Here is a 24,053-nt window from a genome sequence, read left to right as displayed (position 1 = left end):
TCTGTTCAATAAGCCACCAACAGGACATCTGAAAAATACAGAAGTATGACAAAAGTGACATCTTTGCTCTGAAAATGTTAGAATTAAATCCTGTATGATAACTAACTCAGCAAAATAGGGTCAAATAAAGTAGACTTAATACGGGCCTCAGTCATGACACACAATCACATTTACAAGCAGCAAATTGGGTTCGGTCCTAAATCAAATTAAACGGTTTGAGTTGACACTGGTCCTTCAACACTGGCTCAAGTTATCAGTACTCAATTTAAGTGACTTATTCAGGGACCCTGATCTTAATACAGCATTGTCGCTACTCTCTGTCTGTTTTTGCATTTGAGTCCAACGACTATAACATACTCTGAAATAATGATAGAATATGAATCTGTTTACGCACACCCTGGACCTTACACCCTCTTTATTTTTATTTTGACAGTAAACAAATAGAGATGCAGCCTTAGGTAGAAAGTAGCAATACACACACACAACTCTCTGTGAACTCATCACAACAGAGAGACCCAGTAACAGAGTGACAGCTGGTAGGGGAGCCATCTTAGGTTTGCCAGATCCACACCTTCACTGGCCGCCGCTGGTACACCTGGCAGGTAGAGAAGACAACTGCCTGAAGGACAGGATAACACAGGTGGTTGTAAACCTAGCAAACGGCTAACGGCTGTGTTCTGTTCTACTGCTCTGCTACTGCTCCTGCTGCAGCCCATCCACTGTGTGTCTGTCTATTTATCCTTGTGTGGAATTTGTATTGGTCGTGGTTAGATAGTTATGAGTGTCTGCTCTGGATGAGTAGGGTTCAGAGGCAGCGCTGTTGCTATAGTGCTTACAGGTAGGTATGAAGCCAATGCAGTACAGCTCCCCAGCAGCATACAATCTGTACAGACTGAGGTAAAAACCCAACTGAGAACACCCTCTCGGTCATATCTTCTTTTCACTAAATCCTCTGTCCCACCTCCCCTTTGTATTCACTCTATTTCTTATACATGGCTGCCTCACCCCCTCCATCTCTCTCTCTCCACCTCCTCTCTCTACCTTTATTTTCTCTCCCTCCCGCTCTCTCTGTCTCTCATTCTCCCTCTCATTGTACCACCCTCTTTGTATCCTTTTTAAGATTTAAGACCGCTTTCTGGAGTCTCTTTGAATGCCTTTCCAATGTCTCCGTTGCGTGTGTTTCTCTCTCTGGGTGTTTATAAAGAAGGCCCTTGTGTAAGCTGCCTTCACGTTCATTTTGGATTTAAAAAAGGGGTAAATAGTATAAAAAGGTGCCAGGAGGAGAAGGGATGTGGTGAGGTGGGGGTGATGTGGTCCCAAGGTTTGGTGTGTGTGAGGACTCGGGCAGCTGAGTTTTGTACAGCTCTGTCCAGTGTTTTGACAGGGAGTCCGTAGAGAATGGCATTGCAGTAGTCCAGGTATGATAAAATTTCAGCAGTGGGGTGTGAGTAAACATAATTTCAGCAGTGGGGTGTGAGTAAAACAGAATTTCAGCAGTGTGGTGTGAGTAAATAGAATTTCAGCAGTGGGGTGTGAGTAAACAGAATTTCAGCAGTGGGGTGTGAGTAAACAGAATTTCAGCAGTGGGGTGTGAGTAAATAGAATTTCAGCAGTGGGGTGTGAGTAAACAGAATTTCAGCAGTGAGGTGTGAGTAAACAGAATTTCAGCAGTGGGGTGTGAGTAAACAGAATTTCAGCAGTGGGGTGTGAGTAAACAGAATTTCAGCAGTGCGGTCAAAGAGAGAGGGTCTGAGTCGTTTCTTAGGTGGAAGAAGGTTGTTTTTTTGTGTACAATATGTTAATGATCTGACTTGAACTTCACTAGAAATGCCACAGAGAAAATTGGATAAACGGAGATCAAAGAAACCTGAGGGTTCTGTAGAATTAAACGACCAGATTAAAAAGTGTGTAAGACAAGAAAGTTACATGGAACCCATAATTGTTGAACAAGTGCCAAGAAAACTGTTGATAGATGCGAAGCTACCCACAGCATATTAATTATGTAACTTGAACTTCTACAGAAATGTCACAGAGACAATGGGGACAAACAGAGATCAAAGAAACCCAACCTGTTTCTCTAGACTGCAGACTTGGAGAGACTCGCACTTGGTTTGTGTTTGTGGCAGTATACTGCCTGAGCATGCCCTGTCCTGATAGACCTCAGTCCTCAGAGCTGAGCATTGAGTGTTAAATTAAAAAGTTCACAAGAGAGAGATCATAGTTGACTTTGGTCAAAAAGGCTAGTCGACGGCATCAGGAATAATAAAAGAGGAGCTTTATTGAAGCTGTAACATTTAAAATAATGTCTCTTTTACAAACCAAAATAGAAACATTACTTAAGAGTGAGTGTTCCAGAGACGTTTCAGTAGATAAAAGCCTGATTGGACTGTGACTCATGTCAAAACCTTAAGGGATAGCGTACTATAATTGTTATTTATATAATAGACTTGCTTCAAAAGTGTTGTATATAATTAATGTATCGGACACTCCTAACTTCAGTCTAAATAACCAAAAGGACTTTGATCTCTAAATACAGTTGAGGTGAAACATTGGCTCGATGACATTTGGTTGATGAAATCAGATCAGACAGACCACAAAGACAGTGACTGTGCAGGAGGTCAGTAGTTTGTGTCTTCTTTTGCAATACAGCAATAGTTATTTATCTCAGTCGTCTCCTTTTTGCCAAACTTTCTCTGGAACAAACACGGCTAAGAAAAACTGTTTTCAGATATACCCAGCGTTTGACAAAATACATACCAGTGCATTTAATAGAAGAGTAACATAAAATAAACTATACAATGTTCCCCTCGTACTTTGAGAATTAGTAGATAGTCTTACACAAGTGGTAATAATTTCCCCCTCTTCCCATTCTTGTTAAAAACAAAATAGACCCTGATTGGATGAATCCATGTTTAGGTAACAGTCTGAGTGCATACACAAACACAACAAGGTATAAAAAAAAGTTACATAAAAATATGAGAATATTTGTACACAAAAACACAAACAACATAAAAATACTAAGACCCATCCTTAAGTACTATAACTGATGCAACTACAAGTATAGATTCAATCAAACCTGGATAAAATTAAAAGCTTTGGGGCATAGCTATTATACTTTGTTTCAGAATGAGCACCCAACAGTTAAGTGAGAAAAACTGTGTGACAATCTCAGTACTATTACATTGACAAACTCCAACTTCATGTTTTGAGCTTAAGACTGAAAAATGGAAGCACATTCTTCATGCTTCAAGCTCTGAGAACATGCTTGCTGCTTTTAGAAAGTCCAATTAATTACGTATACGTTAAATTCAGATCAAACAAAACCATCAAATAGTTACAATACAAGCAGAGACAAAAAAAAATAATAATATCTAAACAAACCTGTCTAATCACTGAAATAACAAACATGGATGTGTATACCAGAGATGGGTGTAGAATATATAGGTTATAGCTCAGCCACTTCTGTTGTATCTCTTTGCCTATTGGCTATAGCTCATCCACTTCTGTCCTATGTGAGGCTTGCTCAGAGCCCTGCTCAGCGGGACTAGCAGGTTCCAGGTATAAGTTGCCAACAAGGTGCAGAATCTTAAACTGACTGGACAAGATGTCAGGGTTTGTATGGAAATGTACAGTCTAACATGCTCTTGGTGTGCATGGACAAGTCCCACAGACTGAAGAGGAGGTCTGTGTGTGTATGTGTGCCTTCATGCGCGTGTGGTGGGGGGCTGAGAGCCTGTCTCAGGGAGACGTGGGTGGAGATGTTCACATAGAATAACAGCAATCACACGTCTGTGGATGACAAACTCACACTAACAGCCAATAGAAAAACAAAAAAGCTTTAGATTTGTTTCGCATGTAAAGAAGTGCTCAATACTCAATTCAGTGCCCCTAATCAAAATCAGGTTGATCCTTGATGCTAATCAACAGAAATTAGGGTTGACCCCAATTATTTGACTGGTCGAATGTTTGGTAGATAGGCTGTTGGTCGACCAAGGTTTTTTTCAGTTGAGCAGTAGCAAATATATATTTTTATGGCACAGGACATGCCTGTCTTATTCGCGGCCATCTTAGTGAACTAATCTATTACAGAGGTCGCGGGGATGGCACAGTCCAAGAAGAAGGGGCATGTGGCTTCACAATGCACTTCTCTTTCCAGAACACCCTCTCTCCCGCCAATTTGTGCACATTCATTGTTTCATAACTTCATAGTATGAATTGTTGGCGTCTGATTGTTAGTGTCTATCAATTCCCCATTACATATATCACCAGTAGTACATCCAGTTAATTCCTATAATTTCTAATCTACAATGTTTTTTTGGTTACGGTAATGTGTGTTAATGCATTCAATATAATTCCAGTATTTTACCTTTGTCAATGTCGGAGTGGTCACGTTGTTTGCAGAGCGCACAACCTATGCTACACTTGTGAGAAACCAGTTCTGGTTAATTTAATTATATTTATGAGTTTTGTCAATTTAGTCATTGTCTTTTGTTTGGAGCGCTTCTGTCAATGTTGAGTAAGGACGTGCACCTGATTACCCATAGAAGTAGGCCTATAGGCTACCTGGCCTGCAGGCACATGTAGGCATATAAATGTGCCCATTTGGGGATCTGATAGCATTTCTGTTTGGCTTAACACACCACCACAATGACCTTTGGAGCTTCTCAAAGTAATATTCTCTTCACCTCAAACAGCAAGCAAACAAAGTCTGTTTTTACATCCATTGAGAATGATGAACTATTGTCAATGTATTTGAAAAATCTTTCCAGCTCTCTACCTTTCGATAAACACTCAGTGTGAAAGGGAAAAATGTCATGCTCTGATCAGTGGAAACATCATAAAATAGGCCTACCTGATTACTTCTTATCCCTTGCACAAATAGCCTACAGGTGTGTCTCATTGGCTCGCAAAACTCTTGAGGGCCCAATATTTTATACAATGTGGCAAGGTTCTTCAGGCCAGACCCAAGTTAATAGTTGATACAATGTTTCAAGTTCGTTGCAGACAGGTCATGTGTAGCCAATGTGATTTATGGGATATTTATTTTTATCAGGATATTTTCTACCTGCAGGCTGCAATGTTTTTATTTGTTGGCTTTATAGGCTCCTTTTACATAGTTAGCAATGGCAATAGAAGTAACTTTTTAGGTTTTGTATCATTTTCATTTAGATTTGGATATAATTTTGACTAACCACACGACAATGATTTTAAGATACAAAGATGTTAATATAAATGAAAACTGCTACACAAAAATGTGCATATGAAAATCATAACTGGCACACAGATCAGTAGAAATGGTAGGATAAATTTGCATTCCACATGAGAAAGTTTGCTGACTCCTTGTGTAGCCTATTCCTGGCAAGTTCAGGACAGTAACATCAGAATCTGCGAAGGCCAGTTGGAGCGGGAGGAGGATGGTAGGGACAGGCAACATTTAAAAAAAATTCTGGTTATCTTTATCCCTAGTTCCCTCTTTAGCATCAGACAAGCTCAATGCATATATAGTTGATTTGATTAAAACACATAGGTCGTGTCTATACATGGAAAAATACACATTTTAACCAATTGATTGGTCGAAAGAACAGACATCTTTCGGTCGACCAAGATTGTTTTTAGTAGAGGACATAAACACACATAATTTACTTAACAGCTAAAAAGAAGAATTACCATTGTCCCCCCAGAAGTTTAGAAAGTCAAATAAAGGTACCATATTGTGTTTGTACACACAAGAGGGAATCAAACAGTTCATTATTTCAGATGGAAGCTGAATCGTACTCACATGAAAACACACATGTACACACTGCCTGATAAAACTAAGGTGGGATGCTTTATAGGCCTGGCTGATAGAATTCGCTGTGCAAGCAGACACAAGGTTACAATCTGTAAAATATTCTGAACCTGCACATTTACACTTGCCCACTGCCACATTTTTTAAACAACAATCTAACACTTTCTCATTCTAAAACCCACTATACATCTAAGAATTATATGCTTTTCAGGGACAAAAAAATACACCCACCTTGACCACTGAATTGAAATCAAAACTTTCAAGGTGGTGACATTTCCATCCATAAATAACTTCAGTGGCATTTAATGTGTCTTGTGTTTATAGTATTATATTATTGGTCGAGACCTTATTTACTGGTGCTCTGGTTGGTCACAACTCTTTTCTCTATCACCGCCTTGCGGGAGGAGGATGCGGGGCCTACGCTGACCTTGCTGGAGGACCCGTTCAATCCTACAATGCCGCTCTGTGAGCCTGCGCTGGACTGTGCGGCTGAGCTCTGCTCTGTGGTGTAAAGGACTCTGTGTGAGCCAGAGAGGCCGTTCCTCTGCATGGACCCCTGGGAGAACCCTAACACCCCTCCCTGGCCTTTCTGCACCCCACTACCTCCGCTGCTACCCCCCTGTCCCTCCATCACCAGCATGCTCTGTGACCCTGATAAGCCCCCTCGCTGCAGGGAGCTACTCTGCTGCAGCCAGGCCTGACCCCCCTGAAGGACCTGACCCCCTTGTACCAACTGCCCCCCCTGAAGAACTTGCCCTCCCTGAAAAACCTGCCCCCCCTGCAGCATTTGCCCCCCTTGGAGCATCTGCCCCCCCTGCATCACCGGCCCATCCACCACCATCATACCCTGAGAACCAGACATGTTCCCCATATGGATCAGGCCTCCCTCTCCCCTGCCAAGCGTGCCCTGAGCCTGGGTACCGGTCACCACTTGTTGCCCTTGCAGCACTAGGCCCTGGGCCGAGCCTGACGGAGGCCCGTTGACCATTATCATGCCCTGTATGTTGGGAACCTGTTGCTCCACTACATAGTGCATCTGCTGCACCACGGGCTGCATCATAGGCTGCATGGTGGTGTAGTACATAGGCTGTTGCTGCAGTAGGAAGGTCTGGCCCTGGCTTCCTCCCACCATGTCCTGCCTCAGAGTAGACAAACGATCTGATTCCCGCACCACAGCCCTCTCAATGTGTGTCACCTGGGCCGGGGCAGGGGGCGGTGCTGGGGCTGGGGCTGGGGCTGGGGCTGGGACCGGGGCGGCGGAAACCAGTCTGGACGCCACATTGGTCGTCACACTGCTGGCTGCTGTTGGCATGGAGATGATGGGTCTGGGTGGCAGAGGCGCAGAGACTTCAGTTTGGAACCTCTCTCCGCGGCACACCTCGGCCAGGGTCTTGAACTTTGGCCCTAGGTCATTGAGGAACTGGAGGTCGTTGTCAGATTCCAGGAGGCTGCAGCATCCCACTGAGCCCACAGGAGAGCCCTGGCCCTCGTAGTCATACACCAACATACTGTCCTTCTGGACATGGTTTTCAGCCGCACAGTGAGCTTTCTGAAAATACAACACAGACCCACACAGACATATGTTACAATACAGACACATCAATTAATTCTACCGCCTGCCACCATTCATTATATCAAATCAAATGTATTTATATAGCCCTTCTTACATCAGCTGATATCTCAAAGTACTGTACAGAAACCCAGCCTAAAACCCCAAACAGCAAGCAATGCAGAAATTATGTGCCCACTTCAATGAGGCAGAAGTCCATGAGTTGTTGTGATTCTGGATGGCCAGATAGCTACCAACGATGACAAGAAACTGCCATGAGGGGAATCGTAAGTGACTAGTTACAGCTAGTTTCTGATACAATGTCTTGTTTTGAGGTGTTTTGACTGATTTCATGTCAATGCTAATATGGCAAAAAATACGCTATCTAGCTAACCAACAACGGCAATGATGTATTTGACAGACATCAAGTGCTCATTGTGCAAATGTATTTATGTTTTCAATAAACATTTGGAGATTAAATATAGTTTACATATTGTCAACAATTTAACCCAACCCCGTCTGTTTTGCCCCATAATTGCGCATATGTCGGTTTTGTTGCTAAACAACCAACCAGGGACAGTTAAACCAGTTAAATATACACACAACCGTTCATATATGGACACTGTATTTCTATTTGTGCTCTCTACTCCATGTTGATTCACAATCTACTGACCTGACAGATCTATTTTCTGCCTCCTTACCTGAGAGTAGTACTCCTCCAGGTAGTGATCAGGCAGGGCGATGCCTTCATAGGCTCCTCCTCCTTCTCTGCTCTCATACTCAGAATAAAAGCCCCCTCCATTCCCATGGCCGATTATCTCTCCTCCATTCTTATATCCAATATCCATAAGGCCGTCTGATTGGTAGAATCCACCGCCCATCGTGGAGGAGGAGTTCTGGAACTGACCACCACCTATCATTAGCCCCGCCCCTCCGGCCGTTGCTGCAATGGTTCCCGCGTTGACCATTTTGACCCTTCCTGTGTCGACCTGAACTGGTGCGTTCAGCAGAGGTACTTCCTGTAAGAGGTCAGGGGTCAGAGGGTTAAAAAAATATTACTGTGACATCTTGGACCATTAACTCCAACGAGAAACATACTACCATAGTGGAATCATCCACACAAAAGATTATCTGTGAACCCGCATGCACACACACCTTTCTTTCCCCTTCTTACCGTGTTCTCCCCCTGTCCCTCAGTGTGGTAGGAAATAAGTTGTGCCTTGGCGTCAAAGGGCATCTCAGTGAAGCCCCCAGGAAGACCTCCGGCACCCCCACACGTACAGAACAACAGCAGGAGAGGGATTACTGTGGAGACAGAACCATGAGGGGGGTTAGACAAAACATAAGAGTAGCAGCTTCAATTAAAAACTGAGAGCTATGACAGAGCTATGACCTGCCATTATACGGCATAAGCAAGAAAGCAAGAGTAGGGCTGATGTTGACTATACAGTGAGCTCCAAAAGTATTGGGACAGCGATACATTTTTTGTTGTTTTGCCTCTGTACTCCAGTACTATAGATTTGACGGGTGAACTGTTTAGAAATTATAGCACTTTTTGACCAAAGCCCACCCATTTTAGGGGACCAAAAGTATTGGGACAAATTTACTTATGTGTATTAAAGTTGTAAAAAGTTATGTATTTGGTGGTCCCATATTCATAGCACGCAATGACTACAACAAGCTTGTGACTCTACACATTGTTGGATGCATTTTCTGTTTGTTTTGGTTGCGTTTCAGATTATTTTGTGCCCATTAGAAATTAATGGTAAATAATGTATTGTGTTATTTTGGAGTAAATTAAACTAGAATATGTTTCTAAACACTTCTCTATTAATGTGGATACTACCATGATTACGGATAATCCTGAATTAATTGTGAATAATGATGAGTGAGAAAGCTACAGCGGCATAAATATCATACCCCCCCAAAAATGCTAACCTCCCCTGTAATTGTAATGGTGCGAGGTTAGCATGTCTTGGGGGTATGATATTTGTGAGTCTATAACTTTCTAACTCATAATTATTCATGATTCATTTAGGATGAGCCGTAATCACAGCCTGGTCTCATAGACTAGAGGTATTATAGTAAATGTAAATCCACTCACAGTACAAGATTTACAAGTGCAGCAGGAGACCAACTACTTTTTTGTTTATACCGTATGATTTAGTTAAAGGGGCACAGCCATGGGTGGGTCAGGGAGGGCATAGGTCTACCCACTTGGGAGCCAGGCCCACCCATTCGGGAGCCAGGGCCCAGCCAATCAGAATGAGTTTTTCCTCACAAAAGGGCTTTATTAAAGATAAATACTCCTCAGCAACCCCCCTGTGGCATTGTGTTGTGTGACAAAACTGCACATTTTAAGTGGCCTTTTATTTTCCCCAGCACAAGGTGTAATGATCATGCTGTTTAATCAGCTTCTTGATATGCTACATCTGTCAGGTGGATGGATTATCTTGGCAAAGGAGAAATGCTCACAAACAGGGATGAAAACAAATTTTTTTGTGCATATGGAACTTTTCTGGGATCTTGTATTTCAGCTCATGAAACATGGGACCAACACTTTACATGTTGCGTTTATATTTTTGATCAGTATATTTCAGGTGTCGACTCAGACTTGCTATGACATAAATATCAATCAAGTTCAGGCAATGATGTTTGATTAGGCATTCTGTAGGAAATTCAGTCTTAAATGGCTCAATATATGACTTGGTGATATGGCTCTCTTGTCTCCTCAACTAAAGCTGGGATTGTTTAAAGACAGATCAGTTCAGAGCTGTGTGAGAGAGGAGGGACTATGGGAAGAGTTTAGTGTACCAGCCATAGAGATAGATAGAGGATTCATCATGTATCTGACCCATTTTAGCATGGACATTGCCATTGAGGGCTTCCACCACTTTGGCCAATTTAAAGTAGTCAACTGGGTGGGGATTCCTATGGGCTGCAGCTTCAATGGCGCTGCCCATGCTGTCACAGACGCTATAATATAACAGATATAAAGATGAGTCACCTATCCATCTCTATGGTACCAGAATATTTAAGAGGATCGACCTGACTGAGCAGGGCTCTAAGCAGAATTACTGCTTAGTAAGAATTATCTTCTCATTATATGATCAAGATCAGTGAATCTGCGCCTTGCTCAGGCAATCCCCATCCCCTCGATGACTAACTCTAGCTCTAACCATGTCACAATGATGACTTTGATTTTCTCACTATTGTAGACATTGATGAACCCAGTTGGTCAAAAGATTTGTCCTGAAAATATGCAATACATTTCCCTTGTTTCACTGCAAATCCTGAATGCGTTCTGCCTTTTTTTCTTCTAGATGATGACATCATACTCACGCAGTAGCGCCAGCAGACCCAGGAAGAGCAGTCCAATTGCTGCAGGCCCTAGAACTGCCCCAGTAGAGCCCTTAGCTCCTCGCGTCGCGCACGCCTTCCCTTTGTCCACACACGTGCAGACATCTACCTTTAGCTTCTGCTGGTCAGGACACGCGTGCCCCTGCTGGTCGCGGATCTCCATGGCAACTGCGTAGGAGCCCGGCCACAAATCCTTTTGGGACCTCAGGATGGTCGAGGTGTCTGTAGGGTCAGAGGTTAGACACAAACACAGTCAGACATGAGACAGGTTGTCAGATAGATATACTACATCTGTCTGGGGATTGGGACCACAACATGGACGGTATCACTTTCCTTCCTCATCTCTATGACTAAGGAAATAGGCAAGTCTGTCAAATCAAATCAAATTGTATTGGTCACATACACGTGATTAGCAGATGTTATTGCGGGTGTAGCGAAATGCTTGTGCTTCTAGCTCCGACAGTGCAGTAATATCTAACAAGTAATATCTAACAAATTACACAACATACACCCAATACACACAAATCTAAGTAGGAATGTATTAAGACTATATACATGTGGACGAGCAATGTCAGAGTGGAACTGTCTAAGACACAATAGAATAGCATAGAAAACAATATATACATGAGATGCGTAATGCCAAATATGTAAACATTAAGTCATTTAGACACCGTAGAATAGTATAGAATACAGTAAAAACATATGAGATGAGTAATGCAAGATATGTAAACGTCATTAAGTGACTAAGATACAGTAGAATAGTATATAATACAGTATATGTGATATGATATGCTTGGCTATGCTACCACTCAGTGTAGCTCTTCTTGTTTTCTAGACTAAATAATCCTAATGGTTTTATTGTGTGCTATCATCATCTTATTCCCTCAGTAGGAACTCCATTCTCCAGGCCTCTCACCGTTTAGGTGCTCGACCACCCACACTCCCTCTGTTCCCTCTGGGATGATGGTGAAGGTGAAGGGGGCTCCGTTGGGGAACGCATCCTTGTCCACTGCAGTTACGGTAATAGCATCGGCTGTCATACACATGGTCTGAACGTTACTAGTAAGCGTGGGGCAGTGGTCGTTCAAGTCCTCCACTTGGATGGCTACCATACCCGTGGCTGTCTTAGAGGGCATGTCTGAACAGGAAAAGAGTGCGACAATCAATCAATCAGTCAGTCAGTTAATCAATCAATCAAATGTATTTATAAAGACATAGAAAGGAAGTGTACCCAAAAGCACTTCAGCCCAGCTTGAACAAACGGAATCATGTGCTCGATTTGTAAATCCCAAAACATTCCTTACCCCAGGACACTTGAACAGGTGACTATCGGGGAGAATACAGAAAAAGGAGCACTCCGTTTCTGCATAGATCTGATGGATTTATTAACGAGACAAACAAACAGGCTGACGTTTCGGCGTAATTCGCCTTCATCAGAGCCTTGAGTAGGAAAAGGTGGGAGGCACTAAGCGAGTGTTAACCATGGCTCAAACCTCCACTTTGAAATTCTGGGGAATTGAGAAAGTTTCTCTCTCCACCAGAGGAGGCAATATTGTGAGGAAATTGCTACCGAGAGAGGCACTTTGGACGGACTGCTTAGACGCAGTCGAGCGAAGGGGTCAGCTCTTTCTCTTCTTTTGTAAATATGTTTTTGTTTATTTCTCTTTCCTTTGTTATTATTCAAGTGGAATGCACTGTATATGTAGGAAGGAATCTAGAAGGCTTATTATACTTGGTTAAATAGCCCATGTCTAGTTGATATTATTGACAGCTCTAAATGACATGTTTGAAAAGTGTGACACTCCCCTGTGAGGTTAAATAGCCCATGTCTAGTTGATATTATTGACAGCTCTAAATGACATGTTTGAAAAGTGTGACACTCCCCTGTGAGGTTAAATAGGTGCCTCCCACCTTTTTAAACTCAAGGCTCCGATGAAGGTGAACTACGCTGAAACGTCAGCCTGTTTGTTTGTTTGTCCCGTTAATAAATCTATCAGATCTATGCAGAAACAGACGGCTCATTTTTCTTAATTTCCCTGGATAGTCACCTGTTGAGGGTGTCCTGGGGTAAGGAGTGTTTTTGGATTTAGAAAGCCCTTTTTTACCATCAGTAGTTGTCACAAAGGAATAGGGACGAAGATTTTTAGGGCAGGCAACCCATTTCTGATTTTGCTGTGCAAGTGGCCATGAATTAAAGGGTGATTCCACCAACTCCATAGGCCTTTTCTACAAGCACCCTGGAAATTTGTTAAATTCCACACTCCTCCAAAGGCTCATCGCTCCACGTCCTCTGTCATCTCAGGGATTGGAATTAGTCAGGCAACTGGCCGGATATATGTCCGCCTCTTTACCTGGATCTCCACTGATCTAACACAACCGTATGGACTTGGCTGTATGGACTTGGCTGTTGCCTCATGCAGGAGGGCCAGCCTGTGGCATTCGCCTCTAGGGCACTCACTCCAAGAGAGCAGAACTATGGTGGTGTATAAGCCAGGGCCGGAGATGTATGTGAGTGACACGCTCGGCAGGGCTACTGCATCAGGCACACACACACACACACACGCTCCATGCATGAACAACACGCAGTGTTCAGCTTACAAACAGTGCAAGTGGATGTTGAACACATCAACCAGGCTGACTACCTTAATGTTACGGACCAGCGCCTTATACAAATCAGACAGCAAACAGAAAGGGACGACCACCTCCGGGCATTGAGGTCTGTGATTCTGATGGGCTGGCCCGACTGCAAGGAAGGAACTGCTCTAGCCGTCAGAGAATAGATAGAATGGATCACTGTACCATCGTAACAGGGTTGACCTTCGGATTGCTGAGCCAGCACCTACTCAGAACCCTGATGGTCATAGGGGTCGCATGACAAAGGACGAAACCCCAGCAAGTCACATGGGGCCTGAGGCACTGGGTGAAGAGCTAGGGGATCACAGGTTGGCCACTCCCTCGCCCATCAATACTCCCCTTAGACAGTCAGGTGACACGCCTGTGCGGGAACACGCAGTCCTCGCAGACGCCCCCTTTCTTTTCACGCGGCGGGCGTCTGTCCCAGCCACCAAAAATACTTAATCTGTAGGTTTCCCATTAGGGATTGTTGACAGACAGAGATATAAAAAATGTGGGAAAAGTGAAGAGACTATCAAAATGTGTGAAGTTGATACCTGAAAAAAAAACGAAAATGTTCATGTTGGAAATTATTACTAGGTTTGTTTTGTTAGTGAATTGACACCTCCTGTCCTATTTTATAAACGGGAAGATGTTATGGGTGTAAGATGGCACAGTGATGCCATCTGTAAATGTTAATTACTGCAACTTCAGTGTTTTTACCGGTGTGCTTGAGATGTATTGGATGTATTGCAATGTCCTGAACAAGACTGGTTACTCGCCTCAATTCCTCTGTCTCATCTTTCAACATTAAAATATTTAACACTTCTAGAATATTGTAATATATTGCTAATTACTAGCTAGCTAGATAATGCGTGTTTAATTTGTTTTCTTGCTGCATTTAAATATCCCATAGCCAAATGTGTCTGTGGCGCAAGAAAACATTCATGGTTACAGAAGTATCCATTCGTCTCAAGACAAGGGTTTAGCTGTCCTAAAGTTAAGTACATTTCCAAGAAGGAATCCTAAAACATTATGTTTTTCTTAGGAAGAAACATAGGAAAAAAATTAAGAATATTTCCAATAACTTTATTGAGGAATAGCAACTTTGCTGAACTTTCTTCACAAGTCTATAGTTAAGGAAAAAATGGCAGTTAAGAAGGTTTTGTGAATCAGGCCCCTTTACTGCACATCAGATCTAGTGCCAGTCTGTTTGTGCTATCATGTCACCTCCTTGTCACTCATTGTCATGCCAAACATGACATGAAATATTTGGCTTGACAAAGACAGCAATGGAGTTTACAAGAGCACAAACAGATCTGGGAACAGGCTACATCCGGTCAGCCTTGATGTATGGATTACGGAGTATGAGCAGAATACAAGGCTATAAGGAGACAGGAGTGTACTCTTCTCTATTTTCAGTGCTTAGCAGAGCCACAGAACATGGATAGTGTTACAAGTTAGGATTCAGGCTCAGGGGTTATATAGACTGATGTTATATAATCTTGTGCTATGTAGAATAGATTGTAATAAGAGATCATGTCATTTCATTCAGAAATGCAACAGAAGGCTATAGACTAACTAGTTCAACTTGAGTTATTCATGTTATGCAACATATGTCCTATACAAAGGTAGCAGATGTGATGAGGTAGCCCTCTGTGCAGCTTCAAATCAGTGTCACGCTCGGGCAAAGATGGAATTTCATATTGCGCTAACTGTTAAGATTTTGGTTTCTCCCATGGGAGACCCAGGTTCAGATCCTTCCCTTGGCACATTGACATTCAATATACTGTAGGGTGTTGTGTGTCAAGTCTAAGAAGCTAACTGCCAAGAGGCTGAACTAGCTTACCTTGTGTCATGCAGAGAACTTTGGCGTAGTATGTCCCGTTGACCAGGAACTTGGACTCTCTGTCAGGCATCTTATTGAGTTTAATATCCCCAGTCAACTCATCAACGGTCAGCCAGTTGTCAGGGTCAGAGCCCTTAGCATACCTACATCAGGAAAAACAGGGATAGTGGAAAATGTTTTGGTATATGAACTTGTGCATATCGGATAGGGTTTGTGTATTTGAGCTCAACAGATCAGACTAGGTATTGTCGTGTCTGTGTGTGTGTGCTTATTTTACCTTTATTTAACTAGGCAAGTCAGTTAAGAACAAATTCATATTTTCAATGACGGCCTAGGAACAGTGGGTTAACTTTTGGTTACTAGTCCAACCACTAGAGAGAGAGAGAGAGTGAGTGAGTGAGTGAGTGAGTGAGTGAGTGAGTGAGTGAGTGAGTGAGTGAGTGAGTGAGTGAGTGAGTGAGTGAGTGAGTGAGTGAGCGAGTGAGCGAGTGAGTGAGTGAGTGAGTGAGTGAGTGAGTGAGTGAGTGAGTGAGTGAGAGAGAGAGAGAGAGAGAGAGACTACAGACCTGACGTTCTGTGCAGGCATTAGTGTGTCTCCGTCGATGGCATGGTAGGAGCCGATCACCTTGTTGATGTTGAAGTCTCCTCCCTCTGAGATGGGGATAGCCTTGACCTTGGGGTCAAACCGTGGCCCCTCTGGCTGGTTCTTCACAGCGATCTTCACTGGGTAGGTCTTCATAGGTTTCCCTGTAGAACCTCCACCACCAAACCACGATCCTCCACCTCCTCCTCCACTGCTGCCTCCTCCACTGCCGCCTCCACTGCCGCCTCCTCCTCCTCCTCCTCCTCCTCCACCTCCTCCTCCTCCTCCTGTCCCACTTCCTCCTCCTCCCGTCCAACTTCCTCCTGCTCCTGTCCCACTTCCTCCTCCTCCTCCTCCTCCTTCACCATTATAAGGTGGAGCCTGGTTAGCTACGGCTATTCCCAGCTCAAGGTTTTTGACGTCTTCATAGTCTACAGACTAATGGATGGAAGAAACAAAAAGGCATTTCAGCAGAAAAAGAAAGGAGATAATGTGTGTGTAAGTGTGTGAATGCATCTGTATGTGTGTGTGTGTACACGGTATATCTGTGAATGTATGACTGTGCAGTGTGATAGAGCTCATGCCGTACCTTCTTGAGTATCAGAACTCCCTCGTTGGTCTTGGGGTCTGTCTCAATGCTGAAGTAGCCAGCCTCGTTTCCCTTGACGATTTCAAACTGATTCACCCAGTTAGGAGTGTTCTCCATGTCCATGTCCTCCGCTTTGAACCTCATCACCTCCACGTTCTCTGTGTTCTCCTCAATACTGCCCTCATACTGCAGAACCACACAGAGTATCAGACACTACATCAGCCTCTAGTGTCCTAATACTATACAGAGGGGGAGTAATATTAACCTGGTCCCAGAACTGTGTATGTGCTAGTCAACACCTCTGACTAGCATAACTAGTTAACATTGTCTTCCGACAGATGGTGCCATTCCAAAGCAATGCATTACCATGAACAGTGCATATGGAGTCATCATCTGACGTGAAACAATGAAACAATTATATTTTACAGATCTAGGATCAGGCTGGAGTATGCTGTTGGGAGTGTTTTCTAAAGCACATACAGATCTGGGATCAGGCTGATGGAGTAATGTTCTAGATACCTCATCTTTCTCCAGAGTGGGAGGATTGTCGTTCACATCCTTGATGTTGACTCTAAAGGTTCCGGTGCCGGTGTTGCCCTCTGGTCTACCGTTCAGATCTGTACCTTTCACTGTCAGCATGTACCAGTCCTGCACCTAGGAAACAAAAGAGATTCAAATATATATATATAAAAACTGAGTGTCTAATAACAATCTGTCTATTAAAAACAGCGTGCATGCGGCCGGGAAGTCCTTGTCCCATCGCGCTCTAGCGACTCCTGTGGCAGGCCGGGCGCATGTACGCACGGTCGCCAAGGGTGCGGTGTTTCCTCTGACACATCGGTGCGGCTGGCTTACGGGTTAAGCGAGCAGTGTGTCAAGAAGCAGTGCGGCTTGGCGGGGTTGTTTCGGAGGACGCACAGCTCTTGACCTTCGCCTCTCCCTAGTCCGTACGGGAGTTGCAGTGAAGGGACAAGACTGTAACTACCAATTGGATATCACGAAAATGGGGTAAAAATAAAGACAAAATAAATAGAAAGAAAAAATAAATAAAGATGGGTGACTATGCTGTATGTACCTCTCTGTCCAGTGTGGGCTGTTTTACTTTCAGTACTCCATCATTGGTGATGTAGAACATGCTCTCTCCTGGAGGCTCCTGTTTAATTATGGTGTAGGCAATCTTAGAGTTCTCATTCCCTGGTTCGTCAGCGTCTGTTGCAGTCAATGTCATGATGGACGTGTCTACAGACACAGAAAAAAAATTGTCATCAACACTAATATCTCTATTAATGTTCATCAAATAACATCGCCCCAGGACATTTAAAAAACATTAATGGGATGTTGTCATGCTATCATTAAACTTGGCAACCCAGAATGAAAATCTTGCACCAGCTACTCGATTATTAGTTACGTTGTCTGTCCATGAGAGATTATGCTGTCATTAGCTAGAACACACATTGGGATTGCATTGGCACATTCCCATTTTCTAGGGGAAGTTGTAAACATTTTACATTTGAATAATTTAGCAGATACTCAAACAGAGCAACCCACTTTTCTAGGGGAAGTTATTGATTTATTGCCAAACACTTACCTTTTGGGCTGAGCTCGTACACTGCTCCTGGGTTAATATCACCGAAAATAGGAGGGTTATCATTCTGATCCACAACTTGGATCCTCAAATCAATGTTCTTTTCTGCTTCACTGCCATCAGTGAACTTAGCGGTACCTGACAACTGAAGAGAAAAAAAACATCATCACATCTATCTATAAATAAACCAAAGGACATCATACATTGCGGCAGTACTAATACACCTATGCTATATCTTCAGTTATTTGGCTCTGCTGTAGGTGTGATACTCACATTGTACATGGCGATAGTCTCCCGGTCCAGGATACCAGTGATGCGTACAAAGCCAGTGTCAGGGTTCACTATGAACAGGTTGAAGGGGTATTTAGAAGCTCCCACCCCAGTTAGAGAGTACTGCACATTACCAGTCCCATCGTCTGAATCTGACCGGATCTGAAACACAGACACACAGATAGAGGGGTGAGTCGACACAAACGCAAAATACAACAAACACGACAGCAATATTAACATTGCTAGAGACGAGAGACACGTATTTAAAGAGTTGGATCAATGTGGTTTCCGCATTATAGTGCATTTACAGTACCAGTCAAAAGTTTAGACACACCTACTCATTCAAGGGTTTTTTATTTTGACTATTTTCTACATTGTAGAATAATAATGGAGACATCACAACTATGAAATAACACATGGAATCATGTAGTAACCAAAAAAGTGTTAAACAAATCAAAATATATTTTATATTTGAGATTCTTCAAAGTAGCCACCCTTCGCCTTAATGACAGCTTTGCACAATCTTGGCATTTTCTCAACCAGCTTCACCTGGAATGATTTTCCAATATTCTTTAAGGAGTTCCCACATATGCTGAGCACTTCTTTCTGTTCCATCACTCTGTGGTCCAACTCATACCAAACCATCTGAGTTGGAAAGAAGTCCGGTGATTGTGGAGGCAAGGTCCTCTGTTGCAGCATTCCATCACTCTCCTTTTTGGTCAAATATCCATTACACAGCCTGGTGGTGTGTTGGGTCATTGTCCTGTTGAAAAACAAATGATAGCCCCACTAAGAGCAAACCAGATAGGATGGCGTATCGCTGCAGAATGCTGTGGTAGCCATGCTGGTTCAGTGTGCCTTGAATTCTAAATAAATCCCTGACAGTGTCACCAGCAGACGACCCCCACACCAGCACACCTCCTCCTCCATGCTTCATGGTGGGAACCACAAATGCGGAGATCATCCGTTCACCTAATCTGCGTCTCACAAAGACACGGCGGTAGGAACCAAAAATCTAAAATTTGGACTCATCAGACCAAAGGACAGATTTCCACCGGTCTAATGTCCATTTCTCGTGTTTCTTGGCCCAAGCAAGTCTCTTCTTATTGGTGTTGTTTTGTAGTTGTTTCTTTGTAGGAATTCGACCATGAAGGTCTGATTCACGCAGTCTCCTCTGAACTTTGTGAAGCATTTATTTGGGCTGCAATTTCCAATTTCTGAGTCTGGTAAATCTAATGAACTTATCCTCTCCAGAGGTTACTCTGGGTCTTTCTTTCCTGTGGCGGTCCTCATGGGAGCCAGTTTCATCATAGTGCTTGATGGTTTTTGTGACTGCACTTGAGGAAACTTTCATAGTTCTTGACATTTTCCGGATTGACTGACCTTCATGTCCTAAAGTAATGATGGACTGTTGTTTCTCTTTGCTTACTTGAGCTGTTCTTGCCATAATATGGGCTATCTTCTGTATACCACCCCTACCTTGTCACAACACAACTGATTGGCTCAAACGGATTAAGAAGAAAGGAAATTCCACAAATTAACTTTTAACAAGGCACACCTGTTAATTGAAATGCATTCCAGGTGACTACCTCATGAAGCTGGTTGAGAGAATGCCAAGAGTGTGCAAAGCTGTCATCAAGGCAAAGGGTGGCTACTTTGAAGAATCTATAATATTAAATACTTGTAGATGTGTTTAACACTTTTTTGGTTACTACATGATTTCATATGTGTTATTTCATAGTGTTGATGTCTTCACTATTATTCTACAATGTAGAAATTGTTAAAAAAGAAAGAAAATCCCTTGAATAAGTAGTTTTTAAAAAATGTAACCAGTTAAGATGACTGAGAACACATTCTCATTTACAGCAATGACCTGGGGAATAGTTACAGGAGAGAGTGGATGAATAAGCCAATTGTAAGCTGGGGATTATTAGGTGGCCATGATGGTATTATGGGCCAGAATGGGAACTTAGCCAAGACACCTGGGTTAACACACCTACTCTTACAATAAGTGCCATGGGATCTTTAGTGACCACAGAAGGTCAGGACACCCATTTAACATCCCATCCACAAGACAGCATCCCTACACAGGGCAATGTCCCCAATCACTGCCCTGGGATTTTTTTTGTTATACCAGAGGAAATAGTACCTCCTATTGGCCCCCCAACACCACTTCCAGCAGCATCTGGTCTCCCATCTAGGGACTGACTAGGACCAACCCTGCTTATCTTCAAGAGCAAGCCAGCAGTGGGATGCAGGGTGGCATGCTGCTAGGTGTGTTCAAACTTTTGACTGGTACTATACCATGTTAGCTCCCCATTAATATTACATCAGGAAAATCTAAACAATAACTGAATAACTAGAATTAGAGCAATATTCTAGATTCTAAAAGTTGGCTTAACTCTCTAAATATATGGCTCTTCTAGCGACCAATTGCACCTCCGTCATGTGGCATTACCTTGGCGATAAACTCTTTCTTGGTGTAGTCTACATTTTCATCTAGTTTCTGAGGAGGGATGATCCATTCCCTCTTGTGTCTCCTTAGCCCAGCGGAATGACGTGCCTCCACCACAGCCACAGACACTAAAACCTGCTTTCATAAAACAAAATACATCAATGGTTACTTCCATGGATAACAGTGACAAAGCATTAGCAGAAACCCGTATCCTCTCACCCACCCCATCCACTATCAATGTGTCTGGAACATATTAACTGATTGCTCCTCCTTCTCAAGTTCTCATAACTCAGTCAGATCTTCCAAATGGTAAACACCTGGCAGAGTTATACTTTATGGTGAGTGATTGTGCACACCCCATGTTTTTCAGAGGTGGAGAGAGAGAAAAAAAGATAAAGAGAGAGACTATTACTTGCATTATGTTTCTCTAGATCAGTGTGTCTCAATTTCCAGTCCATGGACTGGGATAGAAGCCTGGCATATTTTTTTACCTGGCAGTCAACAATTTTATCTCCCATTTTAGTTTGGGGTCCTGGTATAGGAAGAGCCATTGTTGTATGTCCCTCTCCTGTAGTGAATTACTCTTTGATCTGTCATTCAAACACTCAGGTTCCATGAGTTTACTGTGACTTGTAATGAACCTAAACCAGAACTTAAACCTGTTATGATACAGTGTACATCCTAAACCAACTTAAGTACTGAGGCATAACTGTGAAAGCAGTGAGACCGTGCCAAGCCTACTGCAGACTCACCCAGCCAACCACTCCTAAGTAAAGAATAGTTATTGTAGCTCGCAAGGAGGAGTATGAACCTGTATGTAATAGTGGGTGGGCACGTGAGAACAAAAGATGAATCAGGACTGGCAAAAAACACATGCCAAATGGCATCCTATTCCCTATATAGTGCACTACTTTTGACCAGAGCCCTACGTGAGTCCTATAGGCCTGGTCAAAAGTAGTGCACTAAATAGGGAATAGGGTGCGATTTGGGATGCATTAACATGTTTGACAAATAGCCCTGTGGATGGAATGACCAATTAGCTTTGACAGCCAGGTCATCGTCAACATGAAACTGTTGTCACTAGTTACCACAGCCATAAAGTACTAATTATGGCTAAACCCTGCGTATTTCTACAATTGATGTTCTTCAAATCTGATTTCAAACTTAACCATAAACCTAATATTAACCACAGAGTAAATTATTGACTTTTTACAATATAGACAGGCCTAGCACATTTAGACTTTGTGCTTGTGGTAACTAGTAACAACTAGTAACAACCACATTTAGTCAAATTCATTTCAGTGAATGCTGTAGAAATACTATTTTCTATCATGTACAAGGTTAGGCTAGTTCCGCTATATCTCTCAGCTGTGATCCGCAGCCATGATACACACCCAAAACCCACTGGGCACACACTGGTTGAAATCAACATTGTTTCCACGTCATTTCAATGAAATTACATTGAACCACAGTGGAAAAGACGTTTAATTGACATTTGTGCCCAGTGGGACGGTTCTGCAAGGTTGCAACTAGTTACCACAGCCACAAAGTCATAAACTCCTTCTTATTTCTTCAATTTATTTCTTAAAATGTTATTTTAAACCTAACCTTAACCCTAACCTTAACCACACTGCTAAGCTTATGCCAAACCATAACCTTAAATTCAGACCAAAAAGCATTTATTTGTTTTCAGGTATTCTTATGATAGGGCTATAGTCTATTAGGGCTTTTTGGTGCAAACCGTTCTGTGGATGCCATTTTCAAAATGTATTGTAGGAGGCCCTATTCATATTTCAAAACCCCTTTCAAGCAGTGCTCTCAAAATGAAAGGGATTGTCATGAGTGAGAGCAATGTTATGACACCTGTCTATATGCAAATAACAAAACACTAAACTTTGGACATTTTCTCCTTTTTATGGTGGTTCTGGCTCGACCAGGGGGTTATAACTAAATAACATGTCAGTCCTACGTGACCCCCAAGTAAAGGTTACGGGCTCTTGATTGACTGGGTTATATGCCTAACCACCTGAAATGTGTGGCCTAAAGACTATAAGCCTACTGTCAATATTCGTTAGAAAAGTGACACATCATTATTTTGTAACCTCAGAAAAATAATAATTGTATAGACCTACAGAAAGAATGGGTGCGCTTGTGGACCGTCATATTCCCTTTGATAGTCAATGAGTTGTGCGCACTTGTCTCGCGCATATTTGACCAGTAGACAGTCACCTTTTATACAATTTATAAAAGTGTTTATTACACAACTCCTTTTTGTATTTTTAATAACGGCCCACTCTGGGAGCGAGATGAGACTGCTTATGACTTATAAACTGAAAAGGCAAGGAATATAAATGTATTTAACAACTAGCTAGGCTACCAGTAGCCTACTACAGCCAAACATATCCGTACGGTTATGAGTGTCAGAACGCCCATGTCGGAACGACCAAAAAACAAATACCAACAAGAAAAGTGTAAAATTGCCAGTGTTGGGTAGTAATTAAATTACATTTTTCAGTAGTAGTGTTAGATGTACTAAATTCAAATATTGGTAGTGTTTTCAGTAGGTCTAGTTAATTACTCGTTGGCATGTACCGTGTAATTTAGCTACTGAAACTAACTAACGTTACACACTATTTATTTTGCAAAGAATAAAATAACATATAGGTGAATTTATTTTTCGCCATCAGACCTGCCTATAGCCTAATTCTCACTTGAAACATCGTTTTTGTGTTTAATATGATAAATTACAGATGATGATCATTTCAAATTTAGATAGATAGTAACTTTAGACTATGTGTTTCTTAAGGGTAGCTTTAGTTTAGCTTAACTTCTTCCAGTGTGACGTAGTTGGTAGCGCGTAAACTATATTTTCCAAGTAATTTAGCCTCCCCAACACAAAAAAATATATATAATCCAAAAACAACGCCGGTAACGTCAAATAAGATAACTCACCGTGAATGTAAGTAGCAAAAAAGCAGCGGCGGGCAAAGAACCCCGATTCATGACCGGAAGAATGTCCCAAAATCCAAACACCTGTGCTAGAATCCGAGCTATATCCACAAGCGAGTCCTCGACGTTATAATAGTGGACGTAGGTGAGATACTTCTTTCAGTGCACTGTTGATGTACGGTAAATTGAGGCGGTGCCTCCTCCTCTTCTTTGGTTGGCTGGTGACACCACATCCACACCCTCACCTGGGGTAAGGAGATCTCTCTCTCTCTCTCTCTCTCTCTCTCTCTCTCTCTCTCTCTCTCTCTCTCCCCTCTCTCTCCCTCCCTCTCTCTCTCTCTTCTCTCTCCTATCTCTCTCTCCCTCTCTCTCTCTCTCTCTCTCTGTGTATGTGAAATAATGTCTTTATTCTTTTGGAACTTTTGTGAGTGTGATGTTTAATGTTAATTTGTATTGTTATTTC

The 24,053-nt window shown here is 42.6% G+C and overlaps 1 protein-coding gene across 2 annotated transcripts; it reads right to left on the bottom strand.

Annotated features, from left to right (window-relative positions):
- Positions 1–2,258: 2,258 nt before the first annotated feature.
- LOC110524639 (desmoglein-2) lies at positions 2,259–23,763 on the bottom strand. 2 transcript variants are annotated; one of them, XM_036978491.1, is made up of 14 exons: positions 23,594–23,763; positions 20,645–20,776; positions 18,190–18,348; positions 17,920–18,061; positions 17,407–17,570; positions 16,851–16,985; positions 16,332–16,517; positions 15,726–16,180; positions 15,160–15,302; positions 11,614–11,835; positions 10,680–10,919; positions 8,512–8,642; positions 8,039–8,356; positions 2,259–7,337 (listed from the first exon to the last, which is right to left on the bottom strand). In XM_036978491.1, exons 1-14 carry the CDS (start codon positions 23,642–23,644, stop codon positions 6,135–6,137), a joined length of 3,681 nt encoding a protein of 1,226 aa, XP_036834386.1. In that variant the 5' UTR covers positions 23,645–23,763; the 3' UTR covers positions 2,259–6,134. The 2 variants fall into 2 exon arrangements, with proteins under 2 accessions (XP_036834386.1, XP_021460158.2); XM_021604483.2 differs by having other exon boundaries at positions 20,645–20,779; positions 23,594–23,761.
- Between the last annotated feature and the right edge of the window lie 290 nt (positions 23,764–24,053).

The sequence above is a fragment of the Oncorhynchus mykiss genome, chromosome 5, assembly GCF_013265735.2.
Source record: "Oncorhynchus mykiss isolate Arlee chromosome 5, USDA_OmykA_1.1, whole genome shotgun sequence".
Lineage (NCBI taxonomy): Eukaryota > Metazoa > Chordata > Actinopteri > Salmoniformes > Salmonidae > Oncorhynchus > Oncorhynchus mykiss.
The sequence above is the reverse complement of the archived record's forward strand: the minus strand, read 5'-3'. Positions and strand labels throughout refer to the sequence as shown.

Excerpts from the sequence above, each read along its gene's own strand:
- LOC110524639 (XM_021604483.2), bottom strand. The coding sequence starts at position 23,644 with ATGAATCGGGGTTCTTTGCCCGCCGCTGCTTTTTTGCTACTTACATTC. Across the intron at positions 20,780-23,593 it reads TTTTGCTACTTACATTCACG|CAGGTTTTAGTGTCTGTGGC; the intron begins GTGAGTTATCTT and ends GTTTTATGAAAG. Across the intron at positions 11,836-15,159 it reads AGTTCTCTGCATGACACAAG|ACATGCCCTCTAAGACAGCC; the intron begins GTAAGCTAGTTC and ends TTTCCTGTTCAG.